The sequence below is a fragment of the Oncorhynchus mykiss genome, chromosome 11 (assembly GCF_057628025.1).
Source record: "Oncorhynchus mykiss isolate SJ-2025 chromosome 11, ASM5762802v1, whole genome shotgun sequence".
Classification (NCBI taxonomy): domain Eukaryota; kingdom Metazoa; phylum Chordata; class Actinopteri; order Salmoniformes; family Salmonidae; genus Oncorhynchus; species Oncorhynchus mykiss.
In genome coordinates this window covers 43,005,001-43,022,972 of record NC_143032.1, presented here as the reverse complement: position 1 = coordinate 43,022,972, position 17,972 = coordinate 43,005,001, and the positions used below count along the sequence as shown (strand labels likewise).

General features: G+C 45.6%; 1 protein-coding gene across 2 annotated transcripts in view; it reads left to right on the top strand.

Moving 5' to 3' along the window:
• The window catches only part of adgrv1 (adhesion G protein-coupled receptor V1), a 212,527-nt gene that overhangs the window by 92,849 nt on the left and 101,706 nt on the right, over positions 1-17,972 (top strand). For both annotated transcript variants that reach the window (XM_036935476.2, XM_090190170.1), the window contains 16 exons: positions 746-944; positions 3,460-3,679; positions 7,256-7,495; positions 7,655-7,804; positions 8,028-8,516; positions 8,842-8,985; positions 9,821-9,992; positions 10,302-10,443; positions 10,612-11,459; positions 11,854-11,974; positions 12,206-12,377; positions 13,190-13,432; positions 14,341-14,748; positions 15,362-15,546; positions 15,731-15,983; positions 16,610-16,749. In XM_036935476.2, the coding sequence (XP_036791371.2) occupies positions 746-944; positions 3,460-3,679; positions 7,256-7,495; positions 7,655-7,804; positions 8,028-8,516; positions 8,842-8,985; positions 9,821-9,992; positions 10,302-10,443; positions 10,612-11,459; positions 11,854-11,974; positions 12,206-12,377; positions 13,190-13,432; positions 14,341-14,748; positions 15,362-15,546; positions 15,731-15,983; positions 16,610-16,749 (4,126 nt within the window). The remainder of the gene's footprint in view (positions 1-745; positions 945-3,459; positions 3,680-7,255; positions 7,496-7,654; positions 7,805-8,027; positions 8,517-8,841; positions 8,986-9,820; positions 9,993-10,301; positions 10,444-10,611; positions 11,460-11,853; positions 11,975-12,205; positions 12,378-13,189; positions 13,433-14,340; positions 14,749-15,361; positions 15,547-15,730; positions 15,984-16,609; positions 16,750-17,972) is intronic.

Here is a 17,972-nt window from a genome sequence, read left to right as displayed (position 1 = left end):
TACACCCTACATCAGATCGATGCAAGCAAGAGTGTGCAAGGCAGTATTGAATATGTCACTGTCTGTCACCTAGATTATTCAAAATTGTCTTGACCTGTGCAGCTACATTGGAAACGTTAATTCATAGGCTAGGTTGTAGCGACCTCATGACGGGTACAGGCAAAATGAGAAAACCATGTAATAGCCGAAAGCTATCGATGAATGACAGCAATTTTTTACAGCATTTCTACACAGTTTAAAAACTCTAAAATGCGCTTAATCTAAATTGACTCCTGCCATTATCACCATGGGGGCTGTAGCTTCGTTAGTCTCAGACAATAGGGGTCTTAACATTCTATAAACATGTCATAAAGCAATTAGATGATTTTAGTACCTTATTTTAAATTGTTGGTGATGAGCTAAGCCAAGCTGCCATACCCTTGAAATAGAAAAGGAGAGCCGCACACTCTAGGGGCTCAGATGCAATAATTTAATAATGAACGTTTTGACAGCCAAGCTGTCTTCATCAGTCTCTTTTTATTTTTCAAGTGTTCTACTCTGCTAACCATTCATTTGCCTAAACATATGTGCATTTCTTCCACCTCTAGCACTAACACACTTTATTCAAATACTCAACTCATCATTAAGCCTTTGATTTGAATCAGGTGTGTTACCAGGATTGAGAAACACTCTCATATATAGTGCACTACTTTTTACCAGAGCCCCATTAGTGCCATTTCTCTTCTCTCCTTTCTGTTATTTCCAGTGGAGGAGGATGTGGGCAGTGTGTCTATCCCGGTGGTGAGGAGGGTGGGTTCCTACGGCCTGGTCACAGCAGAGTACATATCCAGGGGCCTGACGGCCAGCCCAGGCCTGGACTTCGGCCTGGCCAATGGCTCGCTCACCTTCCTCCACGGCCACAACACCAGTTTCATCAACGTGACCATCATAGATGACCAGGACAGGTGAGTCAGTCTGTCTGTCTGTGTCTGATCACGCAGGCCTGCTACACTGCAAATCACCTACAGTACCAGTCAAAAGTTTGGACATAACTACTCATTCAATTCAAATGTTATTTGTCACATGTGCCGAATACAAACAGGTGTAGACCTTACAGTGAAATGCTTACTTAGAAGCCCATAACCAACAATGCAGTTTTAAGAAAAATAAGTCTACGTTTAATAAAATAATAATAACAAATAATTAAAGAGCAGCAGTAAAATAACAGTAGCGAGGCTATATACAGTTGAAGTTGGAAGTTTACATACACTTAGGTTGGAGTCATTAAAACTCATTTTTCAACCACTCCAGAAATTTCTTGTTAACAAACTATAGTTTTGGCAAGTCGGTTAGGACATCTACTTTGTGCATGACACAAGTCATTTTTCCAACAATTGTTTACAGACAGATTATTTCACTTATTATTCACTGTATCACAATTCCAGTGGGTCAGACGTTTACATACACTAAGTTGACTGTGGAAAATTCCAGAAAACGATGTCATGGCTTTAGAAGCTTCTGATAGGCTAATTGACATAATTTGACTCAATTGGACAATGACCACAAGCATACTTCCAAAGTCAAAATGGCTTAAAGACAACAAAGTCAAGGTATTGGAGTGGCCATCACAAAACCCTGACCTCAATCCTATAGAAAATGAATGGGAAGAACTGAAAAGCGTGTGCGAGCAAGGAGGCCGACAATCCTGACTCAGTTACACCAGCTCTGTCAGGAGGAATTGGCCAAAATTCACCCAACCTATTGTGGGAAGCTTGTGGAAGGCTACCTGAAAGTTTGACCCAAGTTAAACCATTTAAAGGCAATGCTACCACATACTAATTGGGTGTATGTAAACTTCTGACCCACTGGGAATGTGATGAAAGAAATAAAAGCTTAAATAAATAATTCTCTATTATTATGACATTTCACATTCTTAAAATAAAGTGGTGATCCTAACTGACCTAAGACAGGGAATTTTACTAGGATTAAATGTCAGGAATTGTGAAAAACTGAGTTTAAATGTATTTGGCTAAGGTGTATGTAAACTTCCGACTTCACCTGTCCATAAGGTACCGGTACAGAGTCAATGTGCGTGGGCACAGGTTAGTCGAGGTAATTGAGATGTGTTGTTACCTACCCCTACCACCTGGGGGGGGCGTTCCGTAAGGACGTCCAGGATCCAGTTGCATTGGGAGGTGTTTAGTCTCAGAGTCCTTAGCTTAGTGATGAGCTTTGAACGCTGAGCTGTCGTCAATGAATAGCATTCTCACGTAGGTGTTCCTTTTGTCCAGGTGGGAAAGGGCAGTGTGGACTGCAATAGAGATTGCATAATCTGTGGATCTGTTGGGGTGGTATGCAAATTGGAGTGTTTTTCTTTATTTCTACTGTTTTCTACATTGTAGAATAATCATTAAGATTGCAAAACTATGAAATAACACATATGTAATTATGTAGTAACCAAAAAAGTGTTAAACAAATCAAAATATATTTTATATTTGAGATTCTTCAAAGTAGCCACCCTTTGCCTTTACACAATCTTGGCATTCTCCCAACCAGTTTCACGAGACTTGTTGGATCCAAGACCTTAGTACAAAAAGTGGCAACTTTGTTTCCAAGTTTAATCACGTCAATAGCTATGTTTCCATCGAATTGGAGACAGATTTTCGTGCAAATATTCTAAAATCTGCTTTATGATAATATGTGCATTTTGCCAACAGTGAAGTGTTTCTAACAAACAGATTTGTTGAGGATAAAAATCAGTGCGTGATGACGTAGTGCTCACAAAATGTCCTTTTTCATTTTTATTATGGATAAGAGCGAGAGAATGTTATTTGTCAAATGGTAGTCAAGCATCGATCATCATGTCACCAGAAAAAGACCATCGATATTTATTGGAAAGGAGCATCAAGATCAACGTGCACTTTCACCACCCTGTGAAGTTCACCGTAACTTATATCATCTGTAGCCTAATAAACTGCATGCTTTCCCTAGTTGAAGTGGGAGGAGAACGCAACGTGACTCCAAGTGTACTTCGATATGATGATTATTATATAAATACTTGCGCATAAAGACGTTTCCACCGCCATTTCTCGCAGAATTCATTTTACTGAGACAAAAAGATCTCACCATGTCAAGCGAACAAATAATTTGTTGGCATTCATACAATTGTACAGAAACTTCCTGTTTCCATCACAGCTGTCGTGATTATTTTTTTCATACGGTAGGACTTTACTAGCATAAATAGTGTGGATGGAAACTTGCTTATTGAGGCATTTTTACAGTGTCACCTTTTTGATCTGAATGCCCTGTCTTTAGTCAGCTGTTCTACAACACAAAATTCCAAAACTCTCTAGTTTTGACTCATCTCGTCTCTCCTTTTGTGTCTGATGTTGTATCTGAACCGGCCTTAAGACTTTCTATAAAGAAATGTATGTGAACATAGAGAGACCAGTAATGAGCATGTTGGAACTCTTCTTCCAGGGAGTATGCCGAGACGTTTGAGATCCAGCTGTCCAGCGCCACGGGCGGAGCCATACTGGGGACTCATTTGGTCGCCAGAGTTACCATCGCCAAGAGCGACTCACCCAACGGCGTGGTCCGTTTCCTGAACGAGAGCGTGATCACCCTGGTGAACCCCGACAGCACCCTGAGACTCAGCCTGATCCTGGAGAGGGTGGGCGGGCTAGTGGGCAACACTACGGTAAGCCTACTGGGACCATCCACTTCTTCTGTCTGGTTTCTCTCTCCTCTTGTTTCCACAGGAGGCTGGCGAGGGGAGGATGGCTCATAATAATGGCTAGAATGGCGTGAATGGAATGGTATTGAAGGTGCTAACAGCCGCCTGTACTTGCTAGGCCTATAGACATCTTAGCAACTTTCGGACACAGACTAAAAAATATGCTCCCAGTTTCCCGGACACAGACTAAAAATGATGCTCAATGGAGAATCTCCAGTGAAAGTACTTTTTGGTTCAGGACGAGCCTGAATCTGTGTTCGGGAAACTAGTGTATAACCGCCATGTTTTGGTCTCTCTGACCTCGTAGTACAAGAGCATGTTCACCGTCATCGTTTCTCTGCCAGATAGATGTCCAACACTCATTCTATGTTGCTTAACATAATGACACTGTAATGTTATTAGCCTACAGTGCCTTCGGAAAGTTTTCACACCACTTGATTTATTCTCCATTTCGCGGTGTTACCACGTGAATTTAAAATGTATTAATTGAGATGATTTTGACACTCGCAATACCCCGTGAGGTGGAATTATGTTGTTTTTTAAAAATACATTTTTTACAAATTAATAAAAAATGAAACGCTGAAATATCTTGAGTCGTTAAGTATTCAACCCCTTTGTTATGGCAAATGTAAATAAGTTAAGGAGAAAAAAATGTGCTTAACAAGTCACATAATAAGTTGCACCCTGTGTGCAATAATAGTGTTTAACAGGATTTTTTTATGACTACCTCATCTCTGTACCCCACACATACAATTATTAGTGTGAGTGAAAAGAAAGCCTGTACAGAATGCAAATATATTTTTTAAATGCAACCTGTTTGCAACCAGGCACTAAAGTAATACTGCAATAAATGTGGCAAAGCAATTCACTTTTTGTCCTAAATACAAAGTGTTATGTTTGGGGCAAATCCAATACAACACATTACTGAGTACCACTGCATGCATATTTTCAAGCATAGTGGTGGCTGCAACATGTTATGGATATGCTTGTAATCGTTGAGGGATGCATAGTGGTGGCTGCACCATGTTATGGGTATGCTTGTAATTGTTGAGGGCTGTGGTTTTCAGGATAAAAAAGAAACGGATGGAGCTAAGCACAGGCAAAAACCTAGAAGAAAACCTGTTCCAGTCTGCTTTCCACCAGACACTGGGAGATGAATTCTCCTTTCAGCAGGGCAATAATCTTCACTGGAGTTGCTTACCAGGAAGACAGTGAATGTTCCTGAGTGGCCGAGTTACAGTTTTAACATAAATCTATTTAAAAATGTATGGCAAGACCTGAAAATGGAAGTCTAGCAATGATCAACAACCAATTAGACAGAACTTGAAGCATTTTGAAAAGAATAATGGGCAAATGTTGTACAATCCAGGATTGGAAAGCTCTTGAGACTTACGCAGAAAGATTCACAACTGTAATCGCTGCCAAAGGTACTTCTACAAAGTATGGACTCAAGGGTGTGAAAACTTACAGTACCAGTCAAAAGTTTAGACACACCTACTCATTCAAGGGTTTTCTTTATTTTTACTATTTTCTATATTGTAGAATAATAGTGAAGACAACTATGAAATAACACATATGGAATCATGTAGTAGCCAAAAATGTGTTAAAAAATGTGTTAAACAAATCAAAATATATAGTAGTCACCCTTTGCCTAGATGACAGCTTTGCACACTCTTGGCATTCTCTCAACCAGCTTCACCTGGGATGCTTTTCCAACAGCCTTGAATGAGTTCCCACATAGACTGAGCACGTTTTGTCTGCTTTTCCTTCACTCTGCAGTCCAACTCATCCCAAACCATCTCAATTGGGTTGAGGTTGGGTGATTGTGGAGGCCAGGTCATCGGATGCAGTACTCCATCACTCTGCTTCTTGGTCAAATAGCCCTTATGTAACGGATGTGAAACGGCTAGCTAGTTAGTGGTGGGCGCTAAATAGCGTTTCAATCGGTGACGTCACTTGCTCTGAGACCCTTGCTCTGCAAGGGCCGCGGCTTTTGTGGAGCGATGGGTAACGATGCTTCGAGGGTGACTGTTGTTGATGTGTGCAGAGAGTCCCTGGTTCGCGCCCGGGTATGGGCGAGGGGATGGTCTAAAGTTATACTGTTACACTTACACAGTCTGGAGGTGTTGGGTCATTGTCCTCATGAAAAACAAATGATAGTCCCACTAAGTGCAAAGCAGATGGGATGGCATATTGACGCAGAATGCAATGGTAGCCATGTTGGTTAAGTGTGCCTTTGAATTCTAAATAAATCACAGACAGTGTCACCAGCAAAGCACCATCACACCTCCTCCATGCTTCATGGTGGGAACCACACATACAGAGATCATCCGTTCACCTACACTGGGTCTCACAAAGACACAGTGGTTAGAACCAAAAATCGAATTTAATTTCCAACGGTCTAATGTTTGTGTTTCTTGCCCCAAGCAAGTCTCTTTTTCAAATTGGTGTCCTTTAGTCGTGGTTTCTTTGCAGCAATTCGACCATGAAGGCCTGATTCACGCAGTCTCCTCTGAACAGTTGATGTTGAGATGTGTCTGTTACTTGAACTCTGTGAAGCATTTATTTGGGCTGCAATTTCTGTGGCTGGTAAAGCTAATGAACTCATCCTCTGCAGCAGTCTTCCTTTCCTGTGGCGGTCCTCAGTCAAGGCAGTTTCATCATAGCGCTTGATGGTTTTTGCGACTGAAGAAGAAACTTTTGAAGAAACTTTCAAAGTTCGTGACATTTTCCAGATTGACTGACCTTCATGTCTTAAAGTAATGATGGACTGTCATTTCTCTTTGCTTATTTGAGCTGTTCTTGCCATAATATGGACTTGTTTTTTTTCCAAATAGTGCTATCTTTTGTATACCACCCCTACCTTGTCACAACACAACTGGTTGGCTCAAACGCATTTAGAAGGAAAGAAATTCCACAAATGAACTTTTAACAAGGCACACCTGTTAATTGAAATGCATTCTAGGTGACTACCTCATGAAGCTGGTTGAGAGAATGCCAAGAGTATGCAAATCTGTCATCATTGCAAAGGGTGGCTACTTTGAAGCATCTCAAATGTAAAATATATTTAGATTTTTGTAGCACTTTTTTGGTTACTACATGATTCCATATGCGTCATTTCATAGTTTTGTTATCTTCACTATTATTCTACGATGTACAAAATCGAAACATTAATAAACACGCTGGAATGAGTAGGTGTGTCCAAACGTTTAACTGGTACTGTATGTTAATTAGTTATTTCTATATTTCATGTTCAATAAATGTGAAATCATTTCTAAAAACATGTTTTCACTTTGTCATTTTGGGGTATTGTGTGTAAATGGATGAGAAAAAAATCTATTTCATCCATTTTGAATTCAGACTGTAACACAAAATGTGGAATAAGTCAATATTATGGATAATGTGTTTTTGACAAGGAATCGATTTGTTGATAAAATATTTGGTAAGTAATGTAAATGTATTCGTCTTCATCTAAATGTCTTCATAAGCATGAATGTGATGCATACCAGCCCATCTGAATAATTCATGTCATTTCCTCAGATAACATGGAGCATGCTGGGTCCCAACACCAAAGAGGTCTTACCACCCGTAAACACAGACATTGGTGAACCTGTGAACGGATCGTTTCATTTCAGAGATGGGGAGGGGGGATTACGCATCATCGATCTGAGTATTCTCCCCCATGGGGAGGTGGAGGTGGCGGAGACCTTTGTAGTCATGCTTGAGCTCCTCTCAGGAGACCTGGACATTGACCCCCAAGCGGGCTCTGTCACGCTCAAGGTATGTCACCCTCCCAACGAGTGACATCTCAATTTTAATATGCACTCCAGTTGTATTTAAACCATTGTTGCATCCTATTGATATTTAAGAGTCTCTTAGTCATGGTGATGGCGTGTCTTTGTCTCTCTGTGTGTGTGTGTGTGTGTGTGTGTGTCTCAGATTGAGAAGTTTGGTGACCCTAATGGCATAGTGCAGTTCACGGAAGAGGACCTTAGAGAGCGTGTGTACAGTGAGCCCACAGACAGAGAGGGGCCACTCAACATCTCCCTCCTCATCACACGCAGAGAGGGCGTCATGGGCAACATCACGGTAAGACCACCTCGGGGGATGACATTGTACAGTTACAGACAGCAATAGGCTTTATAGGCAATGCTCAGGCTTTAAGTGTGTCCCTTTGTTTCATATGTACTCAGAGAATTTATTGATAATGCATTAAGTTTATAATAGACTCACACTGTCATTAAGCTGTAGGTCCTATAACGTACAGCCAATTCACATATACGTTATAGATGTGTGTGTGTGTGTCTTTCAGGTGCACTGGCAGATCCTGAGTGACTCTGACACATCAGGGGATTTCTCGGGCCTCAGCGGCTCTGTAGTCATCCTGGAGGGTCAGAGGGGGGCAGAGGTGGTCCTCGCCCTGCTACCTGACGCCGTGCCCGAGCTGGAGGAGCTCTACACGCTCAGGTTGAGCACCGTAGAGGGCGGCGCCACCCTGGACATCAACCGCAGTAGCACCCGACTCAGAGTTCGGGCCAACGACGAGCCGCACGGTTTGTTTGGGCTGGAGGTGGAGCAGCAGGCAGTGGTGGTGGCAGGGATGGGGGCTGGGCTGGGGAGACTCCTGACCCTGAAGGTGACACGGCAGGCTGGAGCCTTCGGCAACGCCAGTGTAGGCTACCGGATCAGTACTGGGCCTGGGCTGGATGGACAGGAGCTGCTGGGAGAGGCAGCTGTGGGGAGAGCCCTGGTCAAGGATGGGGAGGACTCAGCCTCTGTTCACGTGCCAATTAATAGTCAGGTAAGGGACCATTGGGGCCAGAGATAGTATACTCAAGACCAGGGTTCCCAATGTATTTCTATGATTTATAACCATCAATGGGGATCATGCATTCATCCCGCAACTGAATTTGTATAGTTCCTGGCAATGCATGTAGATAACTTTGAATCTATATAGTTTTCCTGTTTTTGCATAATTTGTAATGATGAACATCACAAATGACCTAATAAGATCAAACCTATCTCCAGTAGAAGTACCCTTTTGGCTACAATGCCCTGTCACTGACCCTGCCTCTGTAGTCATGCTTACCAGACTGAATCTCTGTCTCTCTCTCTCTGTCTTGTAGGTGTTTCTCTCAGTGGGTGTGAACTTCACTGTGGAGCTAACAGACGTGAGCCTTCTGGGACCTCTCCTCAGCTCCCCACCCCGCCTCCTGCTGGAGGCCAAGGTCGCCATAGTGACCGTCCCAGAGGAAGCAGCCAGCGCTGAGGTATGAGTCAATAACTTTATTGAGTAGGGTGAAGTTGCACCTAGACGCTGATCTTGGGACAGTTTTGCATTTGACCCACTAATGTTTAAGGATAGGATTTGGGGATCTCAGCTCAGGGGAAAGTTCTCCCCGGAGCTATAACTTTATTTATTGTCCCAATGAGGAAGCAAAGGTGTACAGTATGTACTGTATGTGTTGGGCCTTAGTTCGACCCATGTTTATACCTCCTGTCTCACATTACGTTGACCCAAGATGAGGAGGATGCTCTGTATCTAACTGAATTACTGGTCTGGGGTTGGTAGCCCCTCCCTCTGAACACCCAACCTCTTTCTGTCAGGACCTATGGCAGACTCGTGTAACATACATTTCTTCTCAGTCTGTTGACCAGCTTGGTGGTGACCACGACGTAGGCGATTGACCTAGCTAGCTACCACTACCATCTCTTCTACTACCCGACAGTACTATCTGAGCATTACAGCGGTACACAGGGTTGTGGACAATCCCAACGCCAACCTTGTTTCAAGGTTTCAGCACGTCATTGTAGAGAGTTACAGGGGAAACGGTCTCAACCATTCGTCTAGTTTTTTTTCTCAGTCTGAATGCCCCATCTTTAGACAGCTGTTCTTATAGCACATACTTCTAAAAACGGTCGAGTTTTGCTTTGTCTCATCTCAACATGTTGTCTATTAGATCTGTCCCGGGCTTTAATGTAACACTTATGAAATCATCCCCTATTCCTTCTCCTCTGTGTGTGTGTGTGTGTGTGTGTGTGTGTGTGTGTGTGTGTGTGTGTGTGTGTGTGTGTGTGTGTGTGTGTGTGTGTGTGTGTGTGTAGGTGGGCTTTGCCTCGTTGGCACTGCAAGTCTCCAGTGTGGAGACGGGTGCGTGTGAGGCGCTGGTGTCCCGGACGGGGCTGTTTGGGGGGGTGAGGGTGGAGTGGCGCGCAGGGTACCCCCCTGGACAGGCTCCAGTTGGGTTCAAGCCTGGAGTTATCACCCCCAGCTCAGGTAAAGGCCCTCAGACGGGAAACTCACTGCTGTGAGCTTGAGAAGAGGTTTGGTGACATGTCTATCTGAGATGTGGAAGTCTCTCCCTGTTCATTTCCTCTCTCTCTCTCTAAACACAGGAGGGACATTTGAATAGGCTGATAAGTGTAAACCCACCAGACACATTCCACCTCTTCCAGTTTCATTTACATCTCTTTTTTCCCCCAAACACCACCACCAATAAACGCCCTACAAAATGACCAAACTCATAGTGTGTATGTAGGGTGTTGTCTGAGGGCGTTGTCTGAGTGTGTTTGTCGTATTCCTCAGGCTCGGTGACCCTGGCCCATGGAGAGAGGAGCAAGGCTGTGTCCCTCCAGGCGCTCCCTGATGTGTCTGAGCCAGCGGCCTACGCCCTCCACCTCACTGCAGCCGGCTCCAGCTCACCTGCTCCTGGAGTAGCCAGACTCAGGTACAGTAGCTAGACTCACCTGCCAGGCTTATAACACTCCTATATACTGTAGACACAACAGTTGGAACGGGACAGCGTTCTGGCTGAAGATTGCATGCTGTATGTAATAGTGCTGTTAGAATGATATAACAGCTATGGTGTGATGTTAATCTCTGTTTCCCTCTCCAGGTCAGGGTTCACGGTGGCAGAGGTCGAGCCACTAGGGCTGTACCAGTTCGCCCCGGACTCCCGCCAGCTGGTCATCGAGGAGGACGTGCAGACCATCACTCTCTATGTCCAGCGGCTCTACGGTTTCCGTAGCAACCGTACCCGCCTATCCTATGAGACGGCGTCGGGCAGCGCCCTGGCGGGACAGGACTTCACTGCCGTGCAGGACGGAGAGCTGTTCTTCGACTCGCCTCGCCAGACCTCCGCCTCGATCCGTCTGTCTGTACTGGACGATGTGCTCTCGGAGCCCGATGAGATCTTTTATGTCAACCTGACAGACGTTCAGGTACTGAGCCGTGGTGGTGACCCCCACTCAGGCGACTCCCGGCCCCGTCTCACCCCCCAACACAGCGTGGCCACTGTCACCATCCTGGCCAGTGATGTCAGCGGGGGGGTGTTGAGCATCGGGCCGGGGCTGGTTCAGACAGCAGAGGACAGGGAGGAGGGGAGCCAGCAGGAGAGGAAAGTGCTCCTCAAGGTGCACAGGTCTGAGAGCCTGACTGGGCCAGTGAGGGTCAGGGTCCAGGCTTATGGGGGCGGGAGTGTCGGAGGTGCCCCTCTCCCCATAGCTCTGGAACCCAACAGGACCCTGGCACTGGAGGGGCAGGACTTCAGGCTGGAGTCCGCCCTGGTGTCACTGCAGGAGGGGCAAAGCGAGGCCGAGGTCAGCCTACTCATCCTAGACGACTCGGAGCCCGAGGGACAGGAAGTGTTCTTCATCTACCTTAGTGAGCCAGAGGGAGGGGCACAGATCGCAGATGGACCCGACAAGCAGGGCTTCAGCTCCTTTGCCAAAATTATAATCCTAGGTAAAACACTGAAACGGCCATATCGGCCTCAGGCTCCCCTGTCACATGCTCCTTTAGTCTATCCATTGGTCAGTCAATTCAAGCTAATGTCATGCTCTAGTTTGTCTAATACAATTGAATCTCTATAGGTCATTGTTTTCCAATACAATTCCTAAATTAGGTCCCAGGGTACAGACATCTGACATCATTCCAGTGATGTGAAATCTGTTCCACTGTTCATTTGAATATAATTGATGATATAATCAAAGGGACGGTCACAAGAGAATTGGAAGCTTGATGCGCTGTATTTGTTGAATGCTCTCCTCAGTGTACATGCAGGGAACAGTATAAGGAATTAGTCACTTAACTCTGTCTCTCTCTCCTTCCATCCCCTCCCTCTCTCCCTCTCTCTCAGGGAGTGATTTCCATAATGGGATAGTGGGTTTCAGTGTGAGTTCTCTGCTGGGTCAGGTTCTGGATGAGGACTCAGAAGTGAACAGAACGGCCCTACTCTACCTACAGAGACAACAGAACCGGTGTGTTTCTCAGTGTTTTATCCTCGGCAACATTCCTCTGCCCATACGGCTGTCAGCAAACCAAAGAGTAGCAGCAATAACAGTGGTGGTAAAATCGTCATCAAAAGTAGTGTGATACAAGCAAGGGGCACTGTGTGTTTGATGTGAGACCCATCTGCCTCCGGAAAAATATGTATATTTTTTTTACTGTTTTTTTTTTTTCTTTCTTGTTTTTCTGCCTCCCCCGTGCAGGGCCTTTGAGGACGTTGAGGTGATGTGGCGGGCCACATTCAACAGGGCGGAACTGTCCCTGGTCAACAACGGTGTCAACCTGACCCGGGAGCTGCTGCAGACCTCAGGCACCGCGCTGTGCAGGAGAGGACAGGTCCTCTGTGTCCTCAGCATGGAGGTCCGACAAGACCAGGTGATTCCCAGGTCATACTAGAGGTTAGAGGTCAAGGGGGACCAGAACAGATGAGTCTCACAGTACTCTGAAACTCTCAGAAACTCCTCTCCATTTGGACCACTGACCACTGAAGGAGCATGCATGATGTCCTTATAAAGTAGCTCTCTCCCAGGCCATACATCCCTCGTGTTTCACACGATATCTTTCTGCTGTGCCGTCAGAGGATATACAGTATGTTTATGTGGAGGTTTGAAGAGAGAATGGGCTGAAGGTGGCATCGGCATCAATGTAAGCTCACAGGAGGAGGGCAGGAAGCCCCTGTGGTGTGATCACAGCCTCGGTCCTCTCCTCTCTTCTCATCTCCTTCCTCTCCTCTCCCTGGTGGTCCTACCAGGCAGCTCACCCAGCCTCTGCCCACTTCCTGTTCTGCTGTTTGTCTGTGTGTCTGGGATATTTTAGGGCAGACCTCCACACGCCTCTTCCTATCGAGCGCAGTCTGTCTGCTGTGCTTCCTAATCCCTTACCCCTTCCTCCCCTCCCCCTACAATGCTGGTATATGACACAGCCCTCAGACCTGGGAATGAGAAGAATTAGTCCCAGACTCACTTCTGGAGGCTGCAGGACCCGTCCACCAGTATGTGGCATAGGGTTCAATTCTATTTAAAAAAATTATAAACATTGCTCGTACTGTACTGTAGTATTATGGCTGGGGCACATAATCCCATGTTAATGTTCCCTATTTCTATTTCTCATCCTTTTCCCTTTTTATGTATTTCAATCTTCAACCAGATAGCCTTTCATCAACCTCATATGAATGTGTGTTGCCATAGGAACCTGAGTACCAGGCCTGGTTCCTGGTTGAGATCTACCAGGTGGGTGTTGGCGCTGCTATCAACGAGAGTGCCCGCTTTGCCAATGTCACCATGCTGGAGAGCGATGACCCCCGGGGACTGGTCTACTTTGCGGTGGGTTCCAGACTGCCCGTAGCACACCTCAAGACCACCCGCCTCAGTCTGCAGGTGTACAGAGAGGCCAGCACAGCCTCCACCATCACCGTACACTACCGCATGCTGGTGAGAAATATACACATAATGCACAGTACACACTCACACACATGCACAGGAGACATTTTCACAGTGCACACACAAACAAGCACACTCACACACCAGACACATGGAATACTCACACACATATCTTTTTGTAATAATATTTTTCACATTTCCACACGTTCACATAAAATAATACTTTTATATATTGCCAAACATTCCCACACTACCACACATCCTCTCACACTGTCTCCCTCTGTAACCTCTCACATCCTTCTGGTCGAAAATGTCCCATCTTATTCAAGTTGTTGTGTTGTCTAACTCACCAAATCAGATTTCCATTCCTCACCCTGACCTAATTAAGCTGACCTAATTTTGTGACCTTCAAGGTCTAACGGTGTGTGTGTGTGTGTCTTCCCTCTCCTCCCATCCTGCCTCTCTCCCAGGGGTGGGGATGAGCTCTGTGTGTTTGATCCACTGCCTAGCTGGGGGCCGACATTCACTTGTAATCCCAGCCTTTGATATTGCGGATCAAAAGGGAGATTGTCGAGTGCACTTACTAGCACTCCACCTCCATGTTACATATGACAAGGTTATCTCCTTTCATCTTTCAGACCGAAATGATGTTCTGAAAACATCAGTTGGATACATATTTATGTCACAGAGTCCAAATTCATCTGTTCATCAATCCATCCCTTTTTCCTTCTATTTCGCCACAGGTCTTCAACCTCCTCTTCTCCTCTCATATTTGTACATGCATAAAGCTCTGTTGCAACACCTACTGTATCTCCCTATCTATCCATCCATCCATCCATCCATCCATCCATCCGTCTCTCTCTCTCTCTCTCTCTCTCTCTATTTTCCACCTTTCCCATCTCCCTCAATCTTTCCATCCTACTATGACCTCACACTCCTTTCTCGTTGTCGTCCTATAGGAACTCTCTCGGGCTGAGGCAGTAGGCCCTACCCTGGTCTGGCCCGCCGTGGCCGGGATGGACTTCCTAAAAGAAGAGGGCCAGCTGACCTTTGACCTGGGCCAGAGGAGCACTGGGCTGGACATCACCCTCACCCCAGACCAGGCCTCATCCAACCCCTCGCCCAAGCGCTTCCGCGTGGAGCTGTATGGAGCCAGCGGAGGGGCCAGGGTGCACCCTGAGTATGGGCTGGCCAACGTGACCCTGGTATCGGACACAGAGGCCCAGCTGGTTTGGGCCCTGTTGGACCAGCTCCAGCAGCCTCTGGACAGCGCCATACTGGATAGGGTGCTCCAGGCCCTGCTCAACAAGGCCACAGCCCAGCTGACACCAGAACAACTGACCGCCGTGCTGGTCGCAATGGGGAAGGTGAGAGAGGAGGGAGAGGGGAAATCAAAGGCTAGACAGAGAACAGAGGGAGACTTTTTTTCAAACTGGCTTTGTTCATTATTAAAAGTGATCTGTTTGTGTGGGTTTTTGTTTTTGTGTGTGCTTAGTGTGTGTCGCATTTGAGTTTGTCTGCTTTTGCCAAAGGGCAGCCTTTTCCCATACAAAATAGTGACAGATCTGCAGAGGAATTTCCTTTTGAAAAGGTCTCTGTTGTCACTGACTGTCTGACTCTAGCAGCACCTCGCTGTTACACTGTCACTTCATCTGAACCAATCAGCCTCTAGCCAAGTCAAGTGTGTGAGAGCAGAGCGGGGGGCTGAGGGCACAGGGAATAACTGTCACCTCCGTACTAGAAATAAACCAACACACTCTTAGAAAAAAAGGTTCCAAAAGGGTTTGTCAGTTGCGTTGTACTGTATGTATGGTAGCAGGGAATCACCGAATGCCACTTGTCACTCATAACCCACAGGTATTGTGTGTGTGTGTGTGTGTGTGTGTGTGTGTGTGGATTTAATAGGGGGCTCTTAGGTTACTGGCTATATGTATCTTAGTCATAAACACCTCCACTCTCTCTCTCTCTCTGCTCGCCAAGGTGCTGAAGGAGGCAGAGCGGACCCCTCTTGCTGACAGCAGCCGTGGTTTGACCTATGACCTCCTGTGTGCCATGGCAAACCCCAGCCGTGTCGACACGCAGGGCCTGAGTCAGCTGGCAGAGGTGGCTGAGCGCTTCGCCTTCTCCCTCCTCACACAGTCCCAGTGTGGAGCACAGGGTCAAAGGTCAGTCCTGCCCATGGGGGGGATTGTGGTTAACTCAAGCAGAGCAGTGCAGTCTATTATTTCTGCTAATGTGGACACTATTGTCTAAGGTCGACTATGGTCTCATATAGTAGATCTCTTATTTCCCACTGTTACAAATACTATATGAGTAGAATAAGAGTGTGATTTGTTGGTATTTTCAAAGGGGGAGGACCATACTGGACACTTGCGCCTATATATCCATCTCTGCCTACCACTGGTACCCTACCCAGATCAACGGGCACATGTTCACAGGCAAGAACTCAGACTCATTCCAGTTGCCAGAGTTCCTCCTTGAGGTGCCAGCCCTGCCCGCGGGCACCCTCTCCCTCTCAGCCTGCCGCCGGGTGCAGCTCACAGAGTACAGCACGGAGCACTGGTTCCTCACCAATGACAAAACCACTGCCCTCAACGGCAAGGCAAGCAGACCCGCACACACTCAATGCCAAATCATGGCAGCTATTAGCACTTCCAGACTGATTGGTAACTATACTGGAGATGGGATGCCCCCCTTGCAATTTTTCCCCAAAGTCATTGTTGTAAAAGAGTGAGTTTTGTTTTATACACCAGACACTCTTATCCGGAGTGACTTACAGGAGCAATTAGGGTTAAGAGCATTGCTCAAGGGCACATCGACAGATTGTTCAGCTGGTGGGCTGTAGGAGTCGAACCAGTGACCTTTCGGCTACTGGAATATGGGCTTAACCGATAGGCTTAATCTGGACAAATGAAGGTAAATAAATGATCATCAAGTTATAGGAGAGTACTATGGTATTACAGGTCAGGATGTTTTTGTCCGAATGTAACTTTTGTGCTGGTCAGAAACAGCAGGGGGCGATGTTGTCCACTGAGGCTCTGTCCTTGGTTTCTGCCAGTTGGTCTTTAGAGCTAAAACCAAATAGAAGTTGCCCATAATAACTGTAGACACATATCTAGGGTCAGCTTACCTTCCCCCAATCCTTAGTATTGGTCAATATTGGGGAAAGCATTTGGGGGGCAACTTCATCCTGCTCTGTACTGTAATGGTGTTTCTCTTGTTGTGTAGGTTTTCTCTGCCAGCCTGCAGGGCCGTGGGTCACGGCCCCTGAATAAGAGTGACGAGGTGGTGTACCGTATTCACACCCCTGGGCCAAGGGTCAAACCTGGCCAGTCCCTGTGTCTTCTGTGGAACCAGGCTGCTGAGAGGTACTGTACTCTGTACCCACCTGATGCCCTCAACCCCCCTCTCCCACACACGGTCACTTTCCTTCACACAGTACTATGTAGCTCTGTAGTGTGTTAATATCTGATATACTGTATATATATATATATATTTATATATATATATATTTATATATATATATATATTATCTATACACCTCACATGCGACCCGTACTAAGACTATGCTGTTAGGCTATTAACGTTTACATCTGATTCCATTTAGCATTATAGTAAAACCATGTGCAATCAAGTGTTATGCGTTTGGCTGACTAAGATCAAGAAATGGTCATGAGAAGCGAATGCAGATGTATTATTTAATAACTTGGTCAAATGAATGGATTCAAATATAAGGAAATACTGGCATTAACATAGCAATCACAATCTAGGCATACAGACAAACCATGAACTAATCGGGGCGGCAGGGTAGCCTAGTGGTTAGAGCGTTGGACTAGTAACCGAAAGGTTGCAAGATCGAATCCCCGAGCTGACAATGTAAAAAAAACTAGGGCCGTCATTGAAAATAAGAATTTGTTCTTAACTGACTTGCCTAGTTAAATAAAAGTAAAAAAACAAAAAAAACAGACCTAGCTTACTATAGTTAACAAGAGAAGCATTTCATATTTCATGGGCATACTACAGGATAAGAAACAAAATACATTTTTTACATTTGAAGGTGTCTTTAAAAAAAAATACATATATACACCCTTGACCAATCAAATTATACCAAGTATAATGTGGTTACTATAGGTGATGGTGATCAGGTTACTATAGGCCCAATCTCCACAGGATGTCACAGCATCTAGACCAATGCAAATAAGACATACAGTGTCTTCAGAGTTCTCCTCAGGGGACACATTTCAGATACATACCAAACATGGATGCAATAGTGTCACTAACACACATTTCAATAGTCAGTCCTATGGATACTATAGAGAGAGAGTTGGCCCCTCAAAGGGGGGGGAAGGGCATACTGGCTCCAAAATCATTGTCCTTTGTGTCTTCCTTGTGTTCCTGGGCCATTTGCCAGGAAGACCCAGAGGAGAGAGAGAGCACATAGTTAGGGCTGAGCCTACAGCTCTACCACAACAAACAGAGCCTTTTTTTTATTTTTATTTTTTATGAATCCCCCAAAACGGATATTTCTCTTAGTCTGTCGCTATCCTAAACTTGAGCCCATCTAATAAAGTGGTGTGTGTCTGAAATTACT